The following is a 25,453-nucleotide window of genomic DNA, read 5'->3' on the forward strand; positions in this document are numbered from 1 at the left end:
TTTTTTTTTTTTTTTTTTTAAGAAGGATAAAAAGACTATCATGTTTATACTGAATGCAGTTAATTTTTAGCATTACATGCAAGTAATGAAAATGCACCTTTTTATAACTACAGCTGAGGAAGCAGGAATGAACAAAATTTTCACAATGAACAAATTACGATTAAATAGAGCAATTGTGTTAGTTTTCACATTAAAAAGCAGGGATATAAGAATTTAGCTTATCCACACTGCAACATGAAGTTATGCCTCAGGGAGATGATACATACACAGATCAATTATTAACAGCTCCAAGAGTTGCAGCTATTTTAACAGATTTTTCTAAGGAACAGAGAAAATTAGCACTAGCATTCAAATTTCAATGTTAGTCGCATCACCTCTGATTTTTTTAAAAAAAGTCTGTGACTTGGAATTCAGTTTTAACGCTGTTTTAAAACAACCTTGGCCTTCATGACCAAAATACGGGTACAGCAYGTCCAATACAAATGATCGGGTTATATACACCAAGTTCATTTTCTATAGTTTATACCTGAGTGAATTGATTCTAGCATCTCTATTGTATCACTTATCTCTTGTAGTACTAACAAAGAATTTTTGAAAACATCTCCATATTATATAAAATTAGGATTCAGTGGTTTAGAAGAATGTTTTCTTATATGTCTGTTGAATTTATGAAACAAAATTAAAAAAGAGAGGATCCTTCCAAGTCCAGAATGCTAAAAAAGTTACTGAAATTAGATCTTAGATTCTGCAGGATTTTTTCACCCTGTGGATCTCATTTACCAATAAAAATATAAAGCTACAACTCCGACTGACCTAATTTATATGCAACTTTAAAATACTTCAAAAATCAAATATCATTCAGCGTTAGCTTTCAGGTTTACCCCATTAAACATTAAATCACAGAGGTGAAATACCAGAGCAAGTAGAATTTGCGTTAGCATCTATATCCAGAAACTGCCAAACTGCCTAATAAATCTACTGAATAAATCATGGGGAAAAAAATGTCAAGAAGCAAGTAAATAGGAAGGGCAGGCAAACAATCAAAGTGAAGATGAAGTCACATGAAAGGAGTGACAAAGGAAATCAGTGCAAAAGAATGGCGAAAAGCACTTCAGGTTAACCAGGTTTCACAATTTTCTGTTTGCACACACTATTTCCTCAGACATATATTTCCTGGTGACTTTTGCCTGTCTTGGGTATGTGCATAACTAGCAGCTTTTATTTGTTCACTTTATCATTCAAATTTAAATCAACAGTTAAAAGGAGCCATGAGACCGGGTTAAAAAATACCACTCCACATACTGGACAGAGAAAGCAACTACCTACAAAAGGACAAATCATCAATGCAGTGATTACTAGTAAATTAGTATGCAAAATGAATGAAGATCGTATCAGACATACTACAATCTAATCTAGCCACCTGCATTCTGACTTCACGCATTTCCCACACATAACTAATCAGTTAATGTGTTTCATTAGACAGTAATCCAACCTTGCAGGACGGTTAAGGTGTGACATAAAAATTTGTTCACATCTTCCTCGTGATAGTACAGAAAAAAATACAGATGCGTAAAAGCAGCTATACAGGTGCCTTATTTGCATATATAGTATATATACATACACAGATGATATCAAACAATCCAGAAAAGGTGCATTTAGAGCACAGGCTAGCTGCAGTAAGCAAAAAAAATGACAAATGTGTTATTTCAACAAGCTGTTTGCACAAAGAAACTGCAATCCTCAGTTTTCTATTGTAAATCTGAAATGACATTAGATCACATCCCTGCTAATTATAAGCCATGTTGGATTTGTCAATTTGTCACCTTCGGCATAAGAAGCTGGTCACTCCTACTTTGATAAAATTGATGCAAAACCAAACGACAACTTAACTCTAATGAGAAGACATCCCACATCCGCTAGTTCTGCATAATCTCACCGGTTACAAAAACTAATACAATGTACTTCGTCAAACAAGAGTCACTGTTAGCTCTCTTGCTGACACCAGCGAATTTCTCCACTGCTAAATTATGAAAATGAAGCAGCTCGTTTGTGTTTACAGATTATGCACAGAGTGAGGGAGTTGGCATTAAATCCCGTCTTTAGCACCTTTCAGAATGAATTAATTCTTTGAACACTATATGAAAGGAGGAAGAAACACTTACTAGTATAGAACTTCATTTGCTTCGTGCCTTTCATATCTAACAGTTTCACACATCAGTCTGAAAGAGAAAGAAAGAAGTCATTTTTAATTATGATTCTTATCAGTGTCACAAAAGATTTCACTTTCTAAAGTTAGTCAGCATTTCCACATTTGCCTCCAGCACTTACAGAAACTACTATCAATGCAGAACTAAGCTGATTCTTAATTTGAGAAAATAAACTGTTAAATCTAAATATTGAAGTTATTCACTCATCCAGTATTTGATTTAGGGGGAAAAAGAAAGAAAGAATATATATATATATATATATATATATATATATATATAAAATGAATAAAACAGGTAAAATTATATTGATCTCATTTTTAAAGTGATCTAATAAAAACAACTCGCTTTATTATGTAACAATTTACAATTTTGGAAATGGATACAAACTTACAATATGTAATACTGATCAGACACATCTTCATATAAGCCATACTTCCTTTTTCAAGTCAAGTCCAAATAATAAGACAAGAAATTATGTCACACGGTAATCTGAAGCTTCTCATTTTGCTAAAATTAAGAAACTTAACCTAAAAATTACCAAGAGACTTTAATGCTGAGCTCCCAGTGAGGTAGAAGCRGAAAGAATTTCCTGCAGAAAAATCTTCTCTCTCTAGAGGGGAGGATTAAACATTTTTGCATTTAATATGTGTCTGACAAATGTGGCGAAATAGAGCGTACCTATAGAAGAGCTTATCACATATTAGGAAATGCAATGTTAGCACAAAATTAACATCAACGCACTTCTTACCACTGTCTCAAGGAAATGCACACTGTACATTTCTGGGAAACGAGGAAGAAAAAATCTACCACCTCCCTTGGACATTCTCTGACACTGAAGGAGACTGCACACATCAAGACTATTTGACAGACAAGCACACAGAGATTTGCCTAAGAGGCTCATATAGACATTAAAGTGAGGAACTACATTTAAATTTGGAAATTCTCATTTCTTGCAGAATTAGTCATCAGAACCTCAATGTACCAATGACCTGGAGCAGACTCCAAAAATGTCATAACAGGACAAAAAAAAACTCTCAAGCGCTAATGAGTAGAAAAGTTGAGTTGAGGCCTGAAAGAGCTGGTCCGAGTTTGGTGTAAACTTAGTATGAACTTCAAAAGGCTTCTTACTGCCATTTCCCACGGCATTTCCTGAGTTCATTGATTTCAGCAGCCAATGTGCTGCTGCAAGAACTATCTTAGCACTCACCTCTTTCAAGATTTTACTTATTGGTTCAGCCCACTAAGAAATAACACTTTTTCTGTCCACAGTAATAGTGACTTATTGACAGCTCATAATCTGTTAATAGAAAATTGAGTTGTTCATCTATTTGATCAAGAATCAAGTTTTGTTATCATAGCCTTCCCCTTACCCTCTAGTATTTACCCAATCATCTATGCATTATTGAGTCAATCRTTTCTGAGAGGTTTTCTTATAAGTAATTTCCACATAAAATTTCTGTTTAATAAAACACTTTTTGCTTCCTTGCACAGTAAGCAACCTTTTGAACCTCAAACTTTCTCTTTTTGAGATAGTGTTCACCAGCAGAAGATCAAGTCTTGCCAAAACTCTTTACAGACCCAGAAAAGCTACTGTCTGCTTCAAACCCTACGGTCTTCATTTTGTCTCTCTGATCCTCTGTTTGGGGAGAGAATTTGAGAGTGGACATGAGGTTACTGGTAACAAGATCATTAAGGGTACCAAAAAGAAAGAAATTAGAAGTCTTTGCTAGGAATGAGTTTTGAAAATGAAAATACAGTTCAAGTAACACACAGGATAGTCTATACCCTGCTGGTCAAAAAAAGATTCTGGGCAATAGGCCATCTAGGAGTAGGAGTTATAGGAAACAGAATCACTTTATTTAACAAGCAAGTTTTGTTCCCCTGTGAATTTGGARGGAAGGAAATGCATTCTTGATTCTGTCAGCAAGTTCACCATTCCACACTGGCACTGCATGAGAGTTTTATGGCATTTTGATATGATTGGATAGTAACAAATAGCAGGAAAAGCCTCTCTTACAGGGGATGGCCAAGTGTTTCAGTCCTTGGATTAAACTGAAATAGTCAGAAGTTGCAGTTACCGAGCAGTAGAAACTGCATTATCTCTTCAAATATTTAGAAAATAGCACTAGCTTTGGCCAATTCGAGTGTTTCATTTTCACTAGAATATGATCTTTGTGCACCTATTAAACAAATGTAATAAATTCAAGATTATATCATCTGCAGGCTCTAAGTTATTCACCACTAAGGACTATATTTAATACGTTAGTTCTAATGCATGCCAAAGRTTTTTTTGGCATCTTACTGCTGCAAGAAATGCTGTATCCTAAATAGTATTGTAAGAACTTTTTCTCCCACAGTTGCAGGGGAATCCAGCATTTCCCATGTATGGTACTATAAACAGAAGCTCGCTTCTAGGAATTTACTGTGCTGGGAGAGCTACACAAGTTCCACACATTCCTCAGCAAGAATCTCATTCTGGACAGGAAGCCAAAAACCACATATCAACATATCATGCAACCATATGTGCATACTTTGATCTTTGTTAACAAGTTAAAAGTCAGTTCAGTTCCAGCTACGCAGAACTGGATATAAAAAAGAAAAGTCTTGCATAGGATAGTGTAACCGAAAACATTAATAGAGTATAATCAGGGCTTCCTTCCGAAGCAGATATAATTACACAGTTTGCAAGTCAACAGTTGCATTGTAAAATATGTCTCAAGCACTTGGGGGAAACTTTTCTCAAAATTGCAGAATAGTCTTGTGAATGACAAAGCAAGAGGCCAAAAATTAGCCCAAGTCAATTATTCAAGTCAAAGTCAGTTTCTTCAGCAGATTGCTTCAGCATTTTGGGGTATGGCAAACATTGGCAAGCCCCAGGAGACAAGGTAACAGTAATTTACCCACTTCCTTGTAGAGCGTACAGTAGATGTGCCGGCTTCCTTTTGTATCTCCCATCCCACAGTGATGTCCAAATACTACCATTTGAGATTTCTGAAGCTAAGGTGTCTATGTGAGGGTAATTGAAATAATGCCTTAAATGTATGCACATCTTTAAAGGAGAGAAGTTTCATTAAAAACTTTTATTTGAAATTTCTTTCCTTGAATTTTAAGTCACAAAAACATCGTGGCTTAAACTGATAAAAAAAAAATCTTTATTACTCTGTGTGACTAAGWATCATTTCCCCATGTGCAAAAGTTTTAGACAAATTACGTACTACAATAGCAAGCACAATCTAACACAGAACCTGAGCAATAGATTTTGCTATTACAGTACATAAATGATTAGGGCTATATATGGACTTCCATTCAGGACTGAATCTTGTACTCTGTTGGTACAGCATTTACTTATAGTCTGAAAAAAAAAATGCATTCCTAACAGAACTTAGAAGCAGCAAGCAGGGCTATACGCATGCACACACGCAGTATGAAAGTGTTAGTATAACAAGGCCAACATAAAAAAGAAGAATAGGATACAATAATGGCCAGCTTTTTAGTTTGAGGTATGACACAGAAGAGTAGTATACTGTTAGCAAGATCTCTGTTCCCTTGCTTTGCTAGTGCATCAAAATATATTAATGCATTAAATATTCCAGAAATAATGAAATAATGAAATAATGGCTATGTTTAGGTAAATGCTGTTAGCAGAGTTATGACATACAACTTCAAATCACCACTTATTTTTCTGAAAACTAAAAAGTTGTTCCTAGTAGAAATTTTATTTTACAGCCAAAGAAAGAAAGCAGCATCTCTATATTTTTAACTGAATTTTTGTTTCCTAATAATTTCACCATGTTTGCTGTCTGTCATGACCACATCTTCACATAGCACCTTTACTGTAAAGTATCTCAATTTCAGCTGTCATTGAAGATTTAAATTTAAAGTCTGTTAAATAACTTTCTAAACAACTAAAACTGAAGATTATGCTGTGAATTATGCATCATCTGGACGTGGGAGTGATGAAAAGATGTGTAAAAAGTGTTCCTATAGGAGTTGGAGAATTCAGCTCTGCATTTTAGTAACAGAGGAAGACTCAAAACAAATTGCAGTTGTCCCCTGTCCAACTCCAGTCTCTCTCTTTCAGGCAGAAAAGTGGCCCCTTTACTTTTCCACAGCACTCCTCATAAAATCTTCAAGACTTGCTTTTCCATTTCCAATCTCTCTTCTCTATTCGAAACTTCCTCAGTATGGAAACACTTAACAGAGAAAGAGGAATAACCATAAAAGACGATCTGTCAAAAGACAGCCTAAGATTTAGTGCGTGCCTCTGCCTCTGGTTAGCTGTCCAGATACTCAAGGAACATAAAATTTGGAGACTGAAGTACATAAGGGATTTCAACTGGCCTTTTTCATGGGAGAGAGGAGAACAGGAGACAGCCAGATACTTTTTGCTCTAATCTTCCCCCTCAGAAGCAGATGAAAAATCATTTCCCTTAGGCCTTTCTAAATAAATTCAGGTTTGGATGCATAACCTGGTGTAAAACTTTTTGCATYCTAAGAGCTGAACTGTAGACAAAACTATGATCAGTTGAAAATATTTTAAAAACAGAAACATTATAAATTTCTTCATTGTATTCAACTTTGATGACTGGAAACACCTTTTCTCCACACACAAGCAGTAGCATTTTGATAAAGTATCATACCTTAGCTGATGTTCTCTCAGATTAGACAAGGCTTCCATTCCATGTAAATAGGAATACACAATCTCCAAATCCTACAAATATATGGGAAACATTTATTAGAATTCTCAAATTGGTACAAGTTGTTAAAATACTGTTTTTGTAAAGCTACTAGAGCTCTCCTAGTACGGGCAAATAGGCACATTTGAAATAGCACATTTACAAGAAGTTAAATGAATACCTTTAATTTTATTTGGGAAATCTGTAAGAGGTAGAATGATGCTGTCCACATCATAAAATATAAACATAGAAAACCTTTATGCTTTGACTGTCATTACTCATGTTCAGCAAACAAGTCAAGCCCAGAATTCCAGTACTTTGCAACTACTGCTGTCCTGCTTCCCAACACCAACATACTCAAAATCTGAATCTGTTTTGTGAAGCAAGCTCAGGGAGAGAAGTCTTTATGTTCAGGAGAAAAGAAAAAAAATTCTTACTATAAAAAAATTCTGAAATTCTGTCCTCTTCAAATGGAAGGTAAATTATAAAACACATATTTAAAACAGGAAAATAAAACTTACCATGAACAGAAAATTACTAAGATAACAATAAAAAAAATGCATACAATCCTAGTTATGTGGCAAAGTTTAAAAATCAAGACTAAAATTCAAGCAATTATTGTGGACTTCAGATACTCAGCCCACAAAATAAAATTGATAGAGATAAAAAGGACATCCAAGACTAAAACTTATCAAGATATAACTATGGAAAAAACACACTAGCCTGAAGCTAGAGGTGTTGCTAACATTGTATTTAAGCCATGAGAATGCTTAAGGCTACTTCCATTCAGCCCACACCTGTTAAACTGATTTAACTGTGGCTCACGGATTTGATATTTCATCAYTCATTTTTGAAAGTGGCTGGTTAGGAGACACTATCACCCACAATTTATTCAAAATCAGAATAGTAAGGGCTTGCAACCAGTAGCTGGGACTGACATCAATACCAAACACTCCCATAACTCACACTCCAAGAAGTTGTTTTCAAGTAGTGAAATAGAGCAAAGCTAATTATCGGGAAAGTTGAAGTCACCAGCAGAACTTTGTTGGTTTAAAATGGAGAGCAAAGTACAGAAATGCTACAGTTTTCAGATGCACTGAAAGAATATAGATGTGATATCTTGGTGAAAGACTTCACTAGTGAAGTCCCACCCAGAAGTTTGATTTAAGTGAGAAAAAGATAAAATTTAGTTAGAAGTATTAAATGTAGAAACATTACTGTACTTGTCTAAACCACACTGTGGATGAGAATATATACTGGGAGTTACATTCAATGGTTGAGACTAAATAAATGTGTCTGTTATTCAGTATCTAAGAGAATATCTGTTTCTCACACTGAAAAAAAGAAACATTCAGTTTGAGAAAGTGGAAGAAACGCACAAGCCAAAACCCTGCGGTTTCTTTTCTATCCTGGTCCTTGTGTTTCCTTGTCCGCAAGCGGGTTTGGTCCTCTTGTGAGGAGCGCCGGAGTGAACACATGAAGGACGTAACCAGTTACGTGACGTTTGGTTTGGGAGGGATGAAGGGAAGGGGAGGAGGATTTTACACACAGAAGGCCTAGAAAGAAAACACAGCAGTCACTTGCAATGCAGCGCCAATTACTGCAAAGCGTTTTAAAGCCCCCGGCTGCCACAGTCAGTGACCTGCTCGCTCGTCAGGCAGGCTCAGGGTGAGGAGGTGCCGGCGGGAGCCCTGCTCAGGCCCCGGGGGTGGCACAAGCCTGACGCAGCCCCCAAGCTCAGCGCCCACTGCCGCTTGGCTGCACGAGCTGCCAGCTGCAGCCGGCAACTGGGGGGGCCAGGGAAGCTGGGGGCGGATCGGTGCRGACCAGATGCCCCGAGCACTGGATCAGACGGAGAAGAGCCTGGTCAGAAGGTGCTGCTGTAATTCATCTTCAATAAGCCTGTCCAACAACCAACCGACATAGAAAGGAAGGAGAATAACCGGCTGCCACCACCTCCTCCACGTCAGGGCTTGCACTGAGGTTGCTCTCAAGTAGCACAGATTKTGTCCTTGATGATTCAAAATGGATTAGGGGTAGGGGGAAGTACAAAGGAAAGGAAAAAAAGGCAAAACTCCCTAAAACAAACCTTCACTTGTACTTCCATGGTGGCTGCAGACTGCAGCAACACAGGGAAGATAATGTTGAAGACCTCTCATAAGGCGAGAGCTAACTTTTTTTTTTTTTTTTTTTTTGGAGGGGGAAGGAAGGAGGGGATGCAAAACAGTAGCAACAAAACAGACCAGTGCTCCAGGCAGTGGGCTCCTATCAGAGCAAACAGCCCTTACAACATCGCAGGGGTTGTGCACGAGCATTGTATGGGACAGATGACTCCTAGCAGCGTGCTGCAGCTCACTCTCCAAGCAGCTTAGCACCTTTCGAGAGGGTGAAGTGTCTTAACAGGAAACAGCTCCCTCTAGCTCTAAAAGTTTAGAACTGAAATTTAAGTAACAAATTCCAGCATCATTCCTTTCATTAAATTCCCAGTGCTGCAAGATATAGAAAGCTAGAGCAGAGCCAGCCAAAAGAGGTGAATATATTTTCATATATTACCATTAGGCACTGCACATTTCCATTTAGTTTGCAGCATTAAAACGTAGGATAGTAATTTCCTTCCCACAGCCCCAAAATAAACAAAACTCCACTAAATTATCCCATTAGTCATCTGAGTTTTCCATTTATCCTAGGAAAACCTATGCTTTTTTTAAAGCAAATATTAACATATTCATTATTAAGCATAAATGATTTACAGATGTTTCAACTTCTTGAATTAAAGGTGAGTTACTGTACTCAGAAATATTTGCTCTGTTTGAAAATCCTAAATAGATTCAGAATGCTTGAAATAGTGAAATTATAAAAGGCATTTTACAAAACTTAAGCAGGCAAGCTATGAATTTTTAGTTTTGATATTCTAGACAACTGCCAAGAAGCTAAAAAAATAAAATTCTCAGAAAAAGAACTTTATCTTTCAAAAATAATATGATTCATCTTTATGATTTAAGCAGAAGAGCTGAATGAACCCTTACATGCAGCAACTGAATTCAGCCACAGTGGTTTAAGCAAATGCTTTTGGATAACATGCAGCATTCCTGAAAACTACCTTCAGCATTAATCCACAGAAYATGCACAGGTATGCAGGTGATGGCAGCAAGTTGATGCACTACTGTATTAGTTTTTATAATATATTCATTCAAACTACCACAAGGTGGCAGACTGAGCCATCAAAAGTTCAGAGACAAAGTAATTTTCTTTATACAACTTTCTCTTTTCATTTTAAAAACATCCAGTATTTTGTAACAGTTTATAAAAGTCAGAAGGAGCAAAGCTAATTTTTACTGACACAGCTGATAAAACACTTTGCTACAACAAGTTATATCGATAAAAAAGCACTGGGAACCACAGACTTTCTGCTTTCAACTTTTATCCAGTCTGGGGAGCTTTAAAAAGATGACTGCAATAACAATGTAAAGGCTCAGTAGCTCTTGCTACACAAAGACTTTTGGCAACAGTTTGAAAAGAATACATCAATAGAAACTCCAAAAGCAAAAAGTTAATTAATGTAAGCACAAATTACCACAGTTTTGATTTGATTTTGTTTTTTGATTTTTTTGCTGTTGTTTAAAAAAATAAAAATAAAATAAACAAGCAGGCCAGAAGACTGGAATCTAACTAACACTTAAATTTCTACTACAACCAAAGTTGCATGCTCAACCACCACACGGAGAGCAGTCTGAAGCTTGTTTAATCTGCTGTTATTTCTTCGTGTGTTTCAGCAGTGTTACTCAGCTCAGTTTAAAATCCTGACTAAATTTTGAAACAGAACAGAGACACTCAAGTTTTAACACAGCTCAGTTAGATCTGCAAAAAATATATCCGTCTGCAACCTTACCCGAGCTCTTTATTATAATGAAAAGTCTGCACACAATTGTGTGTCTGTACGTACAGACATTTCTACTCGTTTTACCCTGGTTTCAACCATTTTGGCAATGCCAACTACAAAAGCCAGATAAACCAAGAGGAGAACATTGGCCCCAAATTTTTACTGGTTTAATTAAGAAACCGCTGCTTTACTGAAGTGATAGATACACATCAAAATTTACCACTTAAATGGAGTGAAAAATTTACACTGCTCTTCAAAAAAAAAAATAAAAATTTCAATCCTGGTTTGCATTAAGATGCGAAACTACCATCCTAATTCAACTATTCATCTTTACCACAGTTAAAAAGCAAAGTGCTGACCTTARAAATTCAATGCTCTATTATAAAAGAAGCTCGCTCCTTTCTCGGAAAGCGTGGCACATGAGCAGAGATGCTTTCACTTTCCACTTGCAGTAGGTTTTTTATTATTATTTTAAAGGGCAAGAACAAAATACAAGCTAATTCACTAACTTCAGTAAAAGCTTCTCAAAGCACCTACCAAAGTACCTGAGCCTCAAAATTACCTGCCACACAACTCTTTTTACAAGGCTGATCTTCACTAAAGGGGTTGTTCATCTCTAACTCACGTTAAGCTAGCCAATGCTAAAATTCGAGCGTGTCTGCAGGCCTGCAGCAGCAGATGCCGGCGTAGCCGGGCAGACCCGCACCCCCGCCGCGCCTCTCGGCTCCGGCACGGCCGCTCTCGCGGGAGACCCGCCCGAGCGCCAGGGTTCGGGGTTACGAGACCGGGAGGTGCCACCTTCCCCTCCTCTGCCCTCGGCTGCGTTGGTGCCACCTCCTCTGCATCAGCACCAGACCTCGCACCGTCACAGAGCAGAAACTAATGTCACGTTTTTTCCCGCAGCAGCGCGAGCTGCCACCGCTGCATTCACAAGTTACAGCCGACGTGTCCTGCAGCTGCACTAGTTCCAGCATCAGCGTTACAAAGGCAATGAATGGCTCCTTTGGCTGGAGAAGGTGGGCCCTTAAAGTCTTAAATTGGTTTAAATAGGTCATGAAATCCCGGGACCTTCCTTTTCTCATCTATTTTAACACATTTTTCCTCACTCCATGGTATACTAACAAGAGCAACAATGCCACATTTTTCTTCCTAGCAAGGAATAAAACTACAGTTTGAGCCAATGTTGCTGCAGTCTTGGCTCCCTGTCCTTGGAGCTGCATGATCCCAGCCTTTCGCTTTATTTCTGGCATCCTGCACTAGAGCTTGTTGGCCCCTCAGCCACTCCGGCAGCTCTGCCAAGCATTTTTTCCCCGATTCTTGTATCATTCACTTACCGCTTGTCTAGCTGCCTGTACTGGCTCACTAGGGCAAAAGTAGTGCCAGTACTGCCAAAGGAAGAGACKAGGCTTCCGTAACATCAATTCTTCTGGCTTAAACAGCTACAGAAGTTCAGTCAGGTCGTTGACGTAAACTTAACGGTTAGTTTAGCTGAGATAGCTGAAGCAGCCATCACCTCTCACTTCTGATTAACCCTTTTGCCAGAAATTTCCATCTCCACTGAAGAGGCACATACCTACTCCCGAGCTGCTTGTTTACAGGAATTAGTTCACACCTGGTTTTTGCTAAAGTGCCAATAGCAGCTCAGGAGAGGACATAAGTCGGCTCCAATAAGACCTGCCAGGAGGCAGTAACCCTTGAAAGAAAGTGTGGTAGACCTACGTAGGGTAGAAGTAGGGTAGAAGCTACTCCAGGCATGCCCAGCAAAGCCATCTCCAAACACATGACCTCAACCTGAGAACAAGCTCACGTCTTCCAAACATTAGATTACCAAAAAACTGGCAAAAATCACCAACAGACTTACACTATGACCAAAAAAAAATCCAGTACTGCCAAGTATTGCCAACAACCTTGGCATGCCCAAAGGAAGACGAAGCGTTCTACCTTCAGCTTCCCAGCAGAGGAAAAGATCCAACAAGCTCATAATTGCTGTGCGGGAGCATGCCCCGGTACGCATGGACTTATTAGTGAGCCATACCAAAAGTAATTTGTCGAGGACATTAAAATGAAGTATTTGTCATGCAGTGCAAAGTTTGACATTTTATTTCAGTATTTCAGCCTTTTACGTCAAGATGTTTCAGGCGGGAGGCGGAGGAGGAAAGGGGAGGGCCTGCTGCCAGAATCCAAACTAATATAGTACAGTTGAAGATAAATTACTTAATAAGTGACTTTTTAACTCGACCGAATATTATTGCAGTATTTCTTCTGCAAGCTATCCTCCCTAGTATACAGCATTTTATGTAGCAATTTGTGGTTTAAAAAAAAATAAAGCCAAAGTTAGAGAAAATAATCTGCTGATGAATTGGGAACCAGACAGATATATATGAAATATTTAAAGAAGTAGAAATGTTACATGTGCTAAGAAACCCAAAGTGGCATTTTCACACATGAAATTCCACTGGCCATCTTTTATGGATGAGTACAGACGAGGTAATTTATATCTGCAAGTTTTTCTTATACAGTTCAAAATAGACTGATATAAAGGAAACGACTGTATCAGATACTTCAATTTATGGAAGACTAATAAAAGTTCGTGCCTGAACATGGAATGAAACTGCTAACTCTTAATACATTCAGTCTCTAAGCATAGCCTAGGATTCAAGCCTTTGGCCTGCCTTGTATAACAAAAAATGCAAAAAGTAGAGCGGTGGGAAGCAGGAACAAGGAGTGCTGGAGACATTTGGGGAGCCAAGCTATGAATGCAGGCCAGGAGGCAAACGTTTGCTAGCAGAGGTGTTTTGCTGTCTTCAGTCTGTCACTCTCGATATCAGCCTATTCTGTCTTTACATAAACTGCCTCTTCCAGGTAGTAGCTTGTCTTATCCCAGACCTGCAGCTCTCAATTGTTAAAGAACTTGAAATTGAGGAGGCTTTTTCGGAAAACAAGTATTATTATCCATATTCAAAACAGGCGAAAAAATTGCAGGATTTAACTGGGATTAAAAGACAACTCTTAAATTTAAGCATCTGTTTAGTATCACATGCTAAATTACCTATTTTAGAACTTCAACTGACCGAAAACTTTTAACATCTTAAACCTATACTGAATTTGTCTCACCTAACACACACTACGATATTTCAGAAAATTTACAACAGAACTTTACTCCACAGGAATCAGGTATCACTAAGCTTGGGAATTAGTCTTCATCYGGAAGTTTATAAGCTAGCAATTCAACGCAAGCATTCACCTCCTCTGCTCGAGGCAAGCAGGCGAAAGGATATAGAAATTAAAATGATCTTGTTAAGACTTGTTGACACACTAAAATTGTTATTATTAGCTATGTGTTCTGGGTTACAAATGGCATTTTCAAAATGGATCGGAAACACAAGAAACAGGCAGTTTTAATCTGGAACTGAAGCACCCACACGTGATGCTAATCAGGAATAACTTCAAAACACTGCAAATATTAAGAGGAAATCTCATTTTCCTGGTTTGCCTTAACTGAGAATTGTCCCAGTATAGAATAAAAATATGCTTCTCTGAAGTCTTTAATTGGATTACTGCCTCTAAGCATCAGAGGCTAGAGAAATACCATTGGATCACGGCAGACTAGCTCTGGAGAAACAAGGTATTTCAATGRGATGCTTAACTCAGCCCTCCTGTGTTTTAACTGCATTTTGTTTGGTTTGAGAATTTTGAGAATATGCTTCACCAGAAAAAAAATATTCACTAGAAGTCTATTTTTGCATTTTAGATTTTTTCTAATGGAAGTTGGGTTAAAAGTCTCCACTTCAACATAGTGCCTCACAGATTTACATCTAATAATACAAACAGTGCTTGGTTTCCAATTTTGCCAGCAGAACCTGCTCAAATACACAAAAATGGAATTGGCAAGTTCAATGACCCACCCATGCAGATTTTTAAGCTAGCTCAAAATTAGTACAATTGATTCAACATATCCTACTTCTCATAAAGCTTTTAGTAGAATTAAGTAAAGAAATCAAGACATTTAAGATTATAATCATCCTGTGAGATGAGGATAAATGTGGAAAGGCTAGATGGGAAATTAAAGCCTGCCATCTCATAGAAGTCATTGAAAAAAAAACTAATGAACAGAGGAAATTATAGGGTAGTGCTGTGCATTTCTTGTCTGCTTTCAAGACTCTCAGAAGTCGGACAATTAAATGCTTAACACAAAAGCATTCGGTTCTGTAGTCTGAAATCCAGCCTTTGGTCACAAGTCCAAATGCAAACAAAATGGTTTCATGGTTTCACTATAAAAAGATGTTGCCTGTAGACTGCACAGTCCATTATTATGAAAGGCACTTAAGTTATTCACCATTAAAAAATATGTAATTGCCTTTCCCCTCCTTTTCAATATTTATAGCCAACAGTTGGAAGCCTGTATTAAATCTGTTCTATCCATTTTCACATTCATTGCACAAACATTCATGTCTTTTGTTACAGAGTTTTGCCAGTTCCTAGGGGGACTGGTTTGTTTTTTGTAATGCTAAGGAGAGTCTCGGATCAGTCTGAAACCGCCTGTTGTTTGTCTCGTGTTTTCTATTAGTTACAAGGAGCAAGACCTCAATATCCTACTAGAGAAAAATCCAATTTAGGGATAACAAATATATCAGCTACTAGACATAGTGGGATTTATTTTTAAATAATTATTTGTAGCAAGAAATAGGCATTATATAAATGCATCTAAACATAGAGGACTACAGTGATTGGTAACTTTTTACCAAAATTCAGAAACAAAGACCCRAACAGGGAAACTGAAGTGAAACACAAGAATCCTGGAGTAAACAACTAAAAGGTAACTCCTACTTGGCTCCAGCCATGCTGAGAACAAAAGGAGGACGATAGAAACACATTTTAAGACCTCAAGCTAGAGGACATCAGTAAAAGCAAACAGGGTGGTGAGGGAAAGGAGAGTAGCATATCCAGAGGGACTGTCTACTAAAAATAGGGTTGGTGGTGAGCTGTGCTGCAAGGATTCCACAGGACCTGTCAGGGAAAGATTTAAGATACAACAATACTCAGATAGCTTTGKTTGGTTGGTTTAGGGTGCTTAATTAGTCCACAGGTTTTTTCAAAGCAGCCAGGGTTAACATATGTGGTATCAATTTAAGCACAAGAACTGTAGTTCAGACAATCCAGACATAACTAAACCCAGTTCTACACAAACTTCCATGAGGAAAGCACATCATTCAAGATCAGGGCCAGACAAGATCTTGATAATGTTTGCATGGTAGCRGGCAAGAGCAAGCTATTTTCTGAGAAGTTAAGTTGCTGTAAAGCTTAGATCATAGTACTTCAACATTAGAATCAAGTGGTAACTGCAGCTACACAGTGTTATTTCTCCAAATGCATCATTAAAAACAATCAGAATGATATACACTTTGGAGCATACCAAGTATTTATATATACTGGTAGTATGTGTGTGTGTGTGTGTGTGTGTGTGTGTGTGTGTGTGTGTGTGTGTGTGTACACTATATAGAGAGTATAAATATACCGGTAGTATATTTGTAGCACACCAAACTTGTTAAGAGATGGAAGTATTCCAAATCAGTGGAAAAATCACAAGCAAACAAGCTGTAGTGACATTAAAGAGCTCTCTGTTATTTGTCAACTGACCTGTGTTAACTGACCATGTGAACATTTTAAGCTTATCRTTGCAAACAAGCTTATATATTTAGTAACAGGCTAGGAACAGAGACAAGGTTGTGTGCAGCTGATGAAGAGCAACCTGTTAAGGCACTTCAACACAATCAGTTGTGGTTGTCTGTCCGTATCCAAAGCTGCAGTGGTCCCACTGCTCATGTTTCACCTAATTCTCCAGAACATTAGCACTTCTACCTTCTTTTGAAAACTACGCTTTGAATAGGCCTGATTGTGTTTCATAACTATGCTTTTGAGTTGCAGAAGCACAATCTTTTTTTTCAGCCCTGTCCCAAGTGCTGAAAGCCATAAAGCCCCACCCTTTGCTTTTCGTGCTTCTCCAACGCCAAGGGAGGGAAACGAAACCAGAAAACCCCAGAATCACAAGCCTCACGCACGCCTTGAGAAAACCCATCCCCAAGAACAGTTCAACGTGGATTCAGTCAGCAATACGCCTATTCCGGAAACCACCTGCAGCGTTAAGAATATCCTCTGCTCCGCAACCTGAGGTTTTCCAGACGGCCCCCTCAGCCCTGCAGGCGACCCCCAGTAATCCTTTCCAGAAATTACGTGCTGCAGCTGACATCACCGACTAATGAGCTTAATTGGGGATGAGGTCTTTGCTGCTGCTTGCAAGTTTATTGCCATGACAACTCGCAGATGGAAACAAAAGAAACCAACATGCACTGCGAGCAGTGCGGTGCAGAGCCAGAACTTGCAACAGAAATATCTTGGTAGTACTATAATCAACTCAAAATACAGTAAGTTATTTTATATTGCTGGTCTACAATCAACGAAAGCAAAAAATATGAAACAAAAACGAAGCTCTACCCTCCCACTACCGAGGCAACAATCAGTATGTTAACTGAAGTAAAACTGCATAGTTCCCTTTTGGCTTGGAGGGTTTTGTTTTTAGGTGAAAGAATTCATATTTCACTATTTATGCTTATGAATCAAAAAACAAAGAATCAACAAAAAATGAGGAAGGGTAAGAAAGGATTAGAGCACAAATAATTTCAAAGGTTCATATCCTGATATACACCCTTTACATTCATGCACTTAAACAAAGCCTTAAGATTGATTCAGACTGATGCAACTTTTCCAACATTTAAAGATACAGGTCCTCTTACTTTAGCTTGTACTTTCAACAAAAGCTTCATAGTTTGATTTCAAGTTTTAAGAAGAGATAGTAAAGAATCATTCTGACRTCTTTTTGGAGCAGCCAATTTTATAGCATCACAATATTTCAGAGCATTTTGTCCAAAAGATATTAATCCTACTTGAAGCATCAACATGAAAATTATTCCCAGACTACCAGGAAAATGATCATATCAAAACACGTATTTGCATATCAAATCAATCCTCACCCAGAAAGTTATCTCAAAGGCTGCTAGTGGCTACATCCTCCTTTATGCAAATACAGCACAYATTAGCAAAATGCTAAAGTAGTTCGCACAGATTAATCTCCCAGCCTCCAGTGATTTGTTAGCTCAGTTATTCCCAAAACAGAGGCTATTTTAACAACTCCTAATTTTTATCTTTTTGGTTTTTTCCTCTACTATAAGCAATTTGTTTTTAATGTTGTATCACTCTGGGATGAATCAACTTCTCAACCTCAGATGGTCTCACTGGAGGTACTGCTCTGACCTGACTTGTGCAGATTTTTGTACTCTTAGAAGCAGAAGGCCCACTGCTTAAGAAATTTTCAAGTCAAGTGTGGAAATACTCATACAGGTTTGACAGCCATAACCTTAAAGCAAGGTTTAGGCATGGCCCTCTTAGATGACTGTCCTCTGACCTACTTAGAGCTCTGTGAACCCCAAGAACTGTAAAACAACATTAAAAACAAAAAGGTTCCTATTGCCAAATGGGTTGGACCTTCCTGCTCTCCCTTGCACTAGGAGCTTGTCTGACCACTCAGTTAGCCACCTCGACTTGCCAACAACCCCTCCTCTTTTCCTCGAGCTAGTTCTCGAGATGATGAGGGTTCAATCAACAGGGGCCAAGAGAGTGCCGTAGTCAGCACAAGTGAAGCTGCCAATGGGGTGAATGGGAAGCAAGGCCACCCTCTCCCAGTGACAGCCAGACGAGGTGGGTTCAGCCCATGCTCTGGCTGCGCTGCACAGCAGCGCGGTGAAGCCACACAGTGCACCTTCAGCCAACACGGCATTTTATCCTAACAGCTGAACACCAGCTCACTGCCTTTAACGGAAAGGGCTTGTTTTGTCTTGATCCAGTCTATGCCTGACACTATCCCAAAGGGAAAACCAGCAGAAAGAATGCAGAAATTTAAAGAAAAAGAGAGAATTTGTGTGCTAAAACATCACCAGAATACCCTGCCAGCCTCTACAGATTCCCTTTTTGGGGAACAAGCCATTCAGGCTGTCAAACTGCACTCCAAGGGGAGTGTGGAAACATCTTGTGTTTAGCATTCCCCACCACCAGCCCCAGATAGTTCTTTGCTCAGTGCCTGGAAGTCCCTTTATCTCATCACATGTTTGAAGGGATCCAGCTAAATTCACTTCATGTCAGAGAGCTCAAAACTGAGACCTCACAGCTATATTCTTTGAGTCTAGATTTCTGTGCTTTAAAACATTGTGTTTTACAATCACACTTCTGTGATTCTGTTTGCACCACAATTTACAGTGATAGTTCGTATGYACATGATCCACAAAGGAAAAGCTGTGTATAAATCTGATCTATTGCTTACTCTGGTAAACTCTGCCATAGCTGGCTTTGGATTTTTTGTCTAATAACCTGATCAACAGTTGAAGCTCAACTTCTTACTAATACCCTTGATTCTCTTTTTGCTCACATACTTCTAAAGCAACTTCTGTGTACAAATACTTGGCTGCATGGACTAGCTTTCACTTGGAGATATTACCAACTGTTTCTTTGTGATTGCAGGAGTCTTAGTCAAGAACATAAGGCAACCCATTTGCAATGACAGCATGTGCTCTACAAACTCTGCTTAACAAGATACTTTAATTTATAATAACTTTTAACAAGATATCCAGCTGTCATGACACAACTGATTTTTTTTTTTTTTTTTTTAAGTTCCCAAGAATGTCATCCCATTTGTTATATGAGCTTCCACACCACCACCAGACCCTCAAATTCTAGCTCGTGCTGACATTTACAAGTCAGTGGGTGGTGCAGCTGTCAAAGGACAAATGGGCAATTTTGTGGAACAGAAACTGAACATCAGACATCTGAAAACCCCATCCGCAGGACAGCAGCGAGCAGTCTCTCAGGATCTTAATCCAACCCAAAATAAAGGGAAACTGGTCTTAAAACTTCATAGTGTTTTCAGAGTGGTGTCATATGTCACATTCTTTGCTTAGTGTAAGTCAACTAAGCAGAGTTAGATAACACTAAACTCCTTGCATATAACGAAACACATACCCTTGGTTTCATAACTACGCATTTTTCCCCTGATCTTACATTTCATTATCTGCAAAGTTTTAAAATCAATCCTTGGAAGGGAAAAGTCTACCAGTTATTTTGAAAACTGATTTAGGCTGAGCATATGACAGCCATCAATTTACCAAATCTTAAGATAYTGCTTCTCAGTTGATAAGCAACAAGTATTTTAACACAGAACATGTACCTTTACTGCAGCTTAAATTCATGCTTTCTAACGACARACAAAATTGGACATATCAAAAGCACACACATTCTTTATTAGAGACTTCTTACATGCCAGGTTACTAATTTACTGTCAAGTCTGACAATTTATTTTTAATGCTAAAAATAACTCAAAACAGATCGGTCAAAGCATCACAGTAAAACATCACATCCCTCTCCAAAGCACTGACCCACGATAGGTGCACTCTCTCCTACCATCGTGCCCTACAAAAACACTTGCAATACTGTTTGCCATCCAAACCTAAATAGGTTCAAGCACCACATCAGTATCTAAACATTCCTAAGAGCGCATTAAGCAACATGACTAATACTAATTACCTGTTTGCACAGGCCTAGAATGTCCTAAAACGAGAGAGAGAGAGAGAAACATCTTGCCACTCCTTTTCCTGAGCCTCGCGCAAGAACGTAGGGGTGGCAGATTTCAGACAGCCACTAACATTTCCTGGCTTATGATGATACAGACCACAAAAAATTAGGGAGAACTAAGCAGAGGCATTACCATCTCCTCCAGAAAGCAGCTGGTAGCCCAGTAGGTTTATTCCAGGGGTGCCAGGTGGGATTTGTGGCTGCTCTGTACTCACCAGCACTGTTTTGGGCACGGGGAAGAGAGAACATTGGTGACAGTGTGACGTTGAGGCAGAGCAGCCCTGCAAAGACAAGGCACAGTGCCCAAGATACTTCAGCTCCAGGGCTGCAGAGCGCTGGGAGGACGACGTCCAGCCCTCCAGCACTCTGCAAGAGGACCCCAGAGCCCGGCGGGCTTATTAGCTTTGGCCTCCACYAGCCTTGGGCTGGCACCTATAGAGCTACTCACCCCAGCTGGGTAGGGCTCATTCAAGCACAAGCTGTACAATACCCAAAACAGTCTCCATACATTTAAATAGCACTTCTCTGCTGGCAGAAAAAGCCATCAGCACCCTGGGGGGGAGGGGGGGGTGAGCTGCAGACCATACTGGGACTCAGCTCAAGTGCAACAGAGCTGAGTCGAAACTAACTGTGGAAAGCCAAAGCGTCTCCGTATCCTGCTCAGCACCTCCAGGGCTCGAAACATGGCTCTGGAGTTAGTCATACTGTCCCAAAGCTGCCACAAGCTTGCCTTGGAGCATTCCTCACGCCCTCCCAAAGCTCTGTGTCTCAGCTAAAGCATCCTGCTGCACATGACCCCTCTCTGAGTGATCATCCCAGCAGGTGTAATACAGGTAACACATCCAACACATGAGATTTGTGCCTTGTAAAACCACCTCATTAATTACATTTTACACAGAGCATGATTATTACTACTACCAGTGTCCAATGTATCYAAAGGGTGGCTTGCTTGTCAGATTTTAAATGGCCTCAGGTAAATTGTCTGCTTCAAGAAAGAGTAGATAAATTGTGAACATTTCATGCACTATAGTTAATACAACTACAGCATCTTAAAGTTATAACCTAATCCTCTGTTTTAGGGACAGGGCCCATGCATTTTATCACTTGTGTCACAAAGCAGCTTTAAATTTGGTATGTTAGTCCCTCCGCCTTCCTCTCACCACCACTGTTCATACCATTACACGACTTCCACTTTTTCACAAAGACTTGAGCTATTTTRCTCTTTCATGAGCTTGGCAATTGCTGTAGATTGGCAAGTACATCTAATGTCTTTCCCCCCCCCCTCATCCTTAATTCAAAGAAGTTAGTCTATTAACTTTCTACTACTTTCCCTTCTGCAATTGAGTAATACTAGCATTTAGCCACAACGAGCAGAAATACAGTTGATGGCCACCATAAAAAGGAATTAGTGGCCTCCCAGCAGCTGCTACAGAGGAAACACAAAGCCCTAAATAACTACTAGAAGAGAAGGAAAAAAAAATGTCACCTCTCTTGGCAGTCTCAAATACTAAAACAAGATTGAGTAAATGTAACAGTAGCTCCAAGGCCCCACACATTTTATGGCCAGCAAAATCTGGTAAAAATTCTACGCAGGTTCCAGATGTACTTTTAACTAAAGGTTTTTGGCAGTTGCGAAGGTACAGAAGGCAGTCTGGAGCTCTAGAACAAGCACCTCGGCTCGATGCTTCTGTTAAAGCAATCAGCAATTGAATAATTTTCTTGAAAGTTATGTTTATACTTTATGGCTACTCTCAGAGAAACAGGGGATCCCACAGACACCATTCTCTTCCCTACTTTGAGGGCAAAACACCACAATTACGCTGCTTATTCTTGGATTTTGTTCTTTCACAACTAAACAGACTAGAAACACAGTAAGATTTGATTCTGGATCACTGTCACACGCAATGGATTTGAACTACTTGCGTTCACAGAATACTTGACTTCACATCTATAGGGATTAACATCAGGTCAGACATGCAAAACAGAAACTGTGCTCAGAAGCGCTGCTCTAAAGCAGTAGCTACTTTGGCTGCTATCACTTGCTTTGCATTCCACTCTTAGCCAAATCCTAATTGCTCACTTCATTTAATTTGGGAAACCTGCGCCCACTAGAGTCCCTGCCTGCCTCCCCCTCACAAAATCGAAGTTCTGACCCAGGAAATTCAGGACACCTTTTCTGTGATCTCCCAGAGACCACATTAAGATGTCARCCTACATACTGACACAGCACAGGCAAACGTTCCCCTCTGCTCTGGTCAGTACTGTATAGATGAAAGACTGGGCTGACAGAGCCCAGTTGCTCCTCAAGTTTCCTCAGAAAGATTTGCCAGATGTTCTCCAACATTATAGTCATGATCTAGCTGACCCTGTACAGCTGTCTCCCCTAGAGGATGATTTCACACTTTCTTGCCACTGACTTGTACTCCTTTGTGATTTTTTTTCTTTTTTTTTGAAGATTTATGAATGAATTTAGAAAGAATTTCAATCAAGAATAGCAATTTTTTTTTAACCGTAAAATACTTCGTTTTCATTGTAGCATATCAAGTAGTCAAGGATTTCCATTCATATAAACTGAAATTACCAGGCAGTTTTCTTCTAAAGATATCTAGATTTTTGTTTCTGATGGCTTTTAAAAAAATAGTCTTAACTYGGGAATGAATGTAAGAATGCACACTCCCTCAAATTATTAACTTAAACTGTGAACGTACAGAACATACAAGCGTAGCAAGAAGTAAAAAGTTAGCTATTAGGTGTTAGCTATTTACTAGGTTAAAGTTACGGGCACACACAGTGCACATCCAAAGCACAGTTAGCCACTGAAGTACATACATAAGGACTATTAGTCATTGGTGAATCAGTTTGGGGGAAAAAACAAAAACCTCTAAACAAAACCAAAAAAAAATCCCTAGGTACTTTACAGTCAATAATATATCCTTAAAGGGGGGCAGGAAGCAGKTCCTTTGGTATCTGGGGGAATGGCCTTGACAACATGAGGGTGCAGGGAGGCAAGGTGTCCCTCTCAGTCTTCAGCCAGGTAGACTGAGCCCAGTTTCACGATTCTTCTGCAGGAGCGCAAACAGAACAAGGGTGAAAGCTGCTAACTACTGAGAGGAGCATGGACTGGGGAAGGAAGGAGTTAGTAAGCCTTGCAGAATCTTCTCGCGCGCAGTTACAAGGGGAAAAATCACAAAGCTGAACTTGCTTCTCTTAACCACATCACGTGAAACCCTTAAAAGTGCCCACAGACTCTGGAATGAAACTACACTCATGCAGGAGCAGAGACAGTCTGTAGGTCAGTTTTGTGCTGTACTCACAGAGCTTCCTGGATTTACTTCAAAAATATTAAGTTCTTGGGAATTTCCAAAAAGTTGAACAAATGATTTTTTTTAAAGCCACAATGAATGTTGTGTAATAGATCCTTAGGTATTTCTCCTTTTTAGGCTTTGGCAATAGCTGAATACTTTGTGATACTGTGATACCAGTATGTTCTCATTTGTTAACAATGGAAACTCATTTAAAGCCAACCATTTTTTTTTCCCCAAGTGATTGGGAATTCCTGAGAAGACAGGGGAAGAGAAATGAAAACCATTTTCACTGCTGATTAAGAGACAGACTCAAAGAAGAAAACACAAGTCTGATTAACAAGCTACCTGAGTTGCAAGCAAGAGTTTTGATTTCGCAGAGACTTTTGAAAAAAAATCAAAATTTATTATTCTCTTTTTGGTTCAATTGAACCTGGTGGGGGGAGGATATTACAGAAATTATTTCAGTGAAAAGATGATGAATTATCAGTAAAGACAATCTGCTTTGTAGCTAGATTTTATACCATGGCAGAACAAAAATCACTATTAAGAGCTCTAGAAAAGCTGGTAATATTTACAAAACCTAACCTAAAAAGATCCAAGACAATTCAGAGAAAAGGAGATAGTAACAGCTAGGACTATGTTTTAAAAGGCACATATACAAAGCAAATACGGGCCTCATCTTTATTTTCAACATTTATCGTTTTTCTTTAAGAAAGGCGGCTTTGGCGCATAGTATGTCTGTCTGTCAATTCTTTCCTCACTTCTGAGCCCACCGGCTAGCTTTCACCCAATTTGACAGCAGAATGGGAAGATACCAAGAAATGCAAAGAAACAGGAAGCCATAAGCAAAAGGGCTGGGAAGCACACAGAGGGCACAAAATAGGAACATCAAACACAGGAAGACACAAATATTTATACACGTTCTTACACTCACAGAATAACTTCTTTTTGAAAAGATAAAAACTGTCAAGGGCTTCATACCAGAGCAAGTGACCTGAAACAATAGTTCAGCCTTCCCAAGCTTTCCAAGCTGAAGTTAGTATTTATTGCTGGTTTTTCTCTCATTACTAAAAGCTGTACATGAGCAWATCTGAATATTCTACTCACTTTCGTGTTAGAAATATAGTTTTAAATCACCTCCAAATAAAAGACAACTTGGTGGTGAAATGAGAAAAATGGCCAACCCAAATTCTCAGACAGAGAGGAGAGAAAAGGGGGGGGGGAAAGAAGTAATGCTTAGATCTTTTGATAGATAGTATTTTGTCCAACAAACAAAAAGAAATCAATAGCCCAAGCTTTCATTCTTGGCACTTACACTGAGCTAGCAGAAGGAGGGGAGGGAGGAGAAGCCTGATCGTTTGGCAATGGAAGACCAAGAAGCCAATATTTGGCTGTCTGACAAGACAATTTTCCAGCTGTAATCTCATTCTCTTAATCAAATTAAAACCAAAAAAAATGCTCTTGTTGCCCTTTATGGTAAATGGCATTTCATTCACTTGAACAGCCTGCTGTTTAAGTGCTTAATATGGCTATGACCACRAATGCGTTTTATTTCTGACCTCAGGCCAGCAAAGGATGGTCTAACAGGTCTGGAATGCATTTACAACGCTGACATTGTTCACATGCATCCAGACTAACTCCTGGAGTGTGCTTTGTTGCTGAGCGCTTACGTTGCTAAAAACACCACCACACATCACACACCGAAAAGGT

At 39.1% G+C, this 25,453-nt stretch overlaps 1 protein-coding gene across 1 annotated transcript in view; it reads right to left on the reverse strand.

The window, feature by feature from the left end:
• Positions 1-20,589, reverse strand: part of RAPGEF2 (Rap guanine nucleotide exchange factor 2) — a 149,052-nt gene extending 128,463 nt beyond the window's left edge. The window contains exons 1-3 of the mRNA XM_085319887.1: positions 20,572-20,589; positions 6,848-6,918; positions 2,163-2,219 (exon numbers count right to left, since the gene is read on the reverse strand). Of these exons, the coding sequence (XP_085176013.1) occupies positions 2,163-2,219; positions 6,848-6,918; positions 20,572-20,574 (131 nt within the window). The 5' untranslated portion in view covers positions 20,575-20,589. The remainder of the gene's footprint in view (positions 1-2,162; positions 2,220-6,847; positions 6,919-20,571) is intronic.
• Between the last annotated feature and the right edge of the window lie 4,864 nt (positions 20,590-25,453).

Source organism: Rhea americana, unplaced genomic scaffold, assembly GCF_003343005.1.
Source record: "Rhea americana isolate MKP2758 unplaced genomic scaffold, rheAme1 scaffold_60, whole genome shotgun sequence".
Taxonomy (NCBI): Eukaryota; Metazoa; Chordata; class Aves; order Rheiformes; family Rheidae; genus Rhea; species Rhea americana.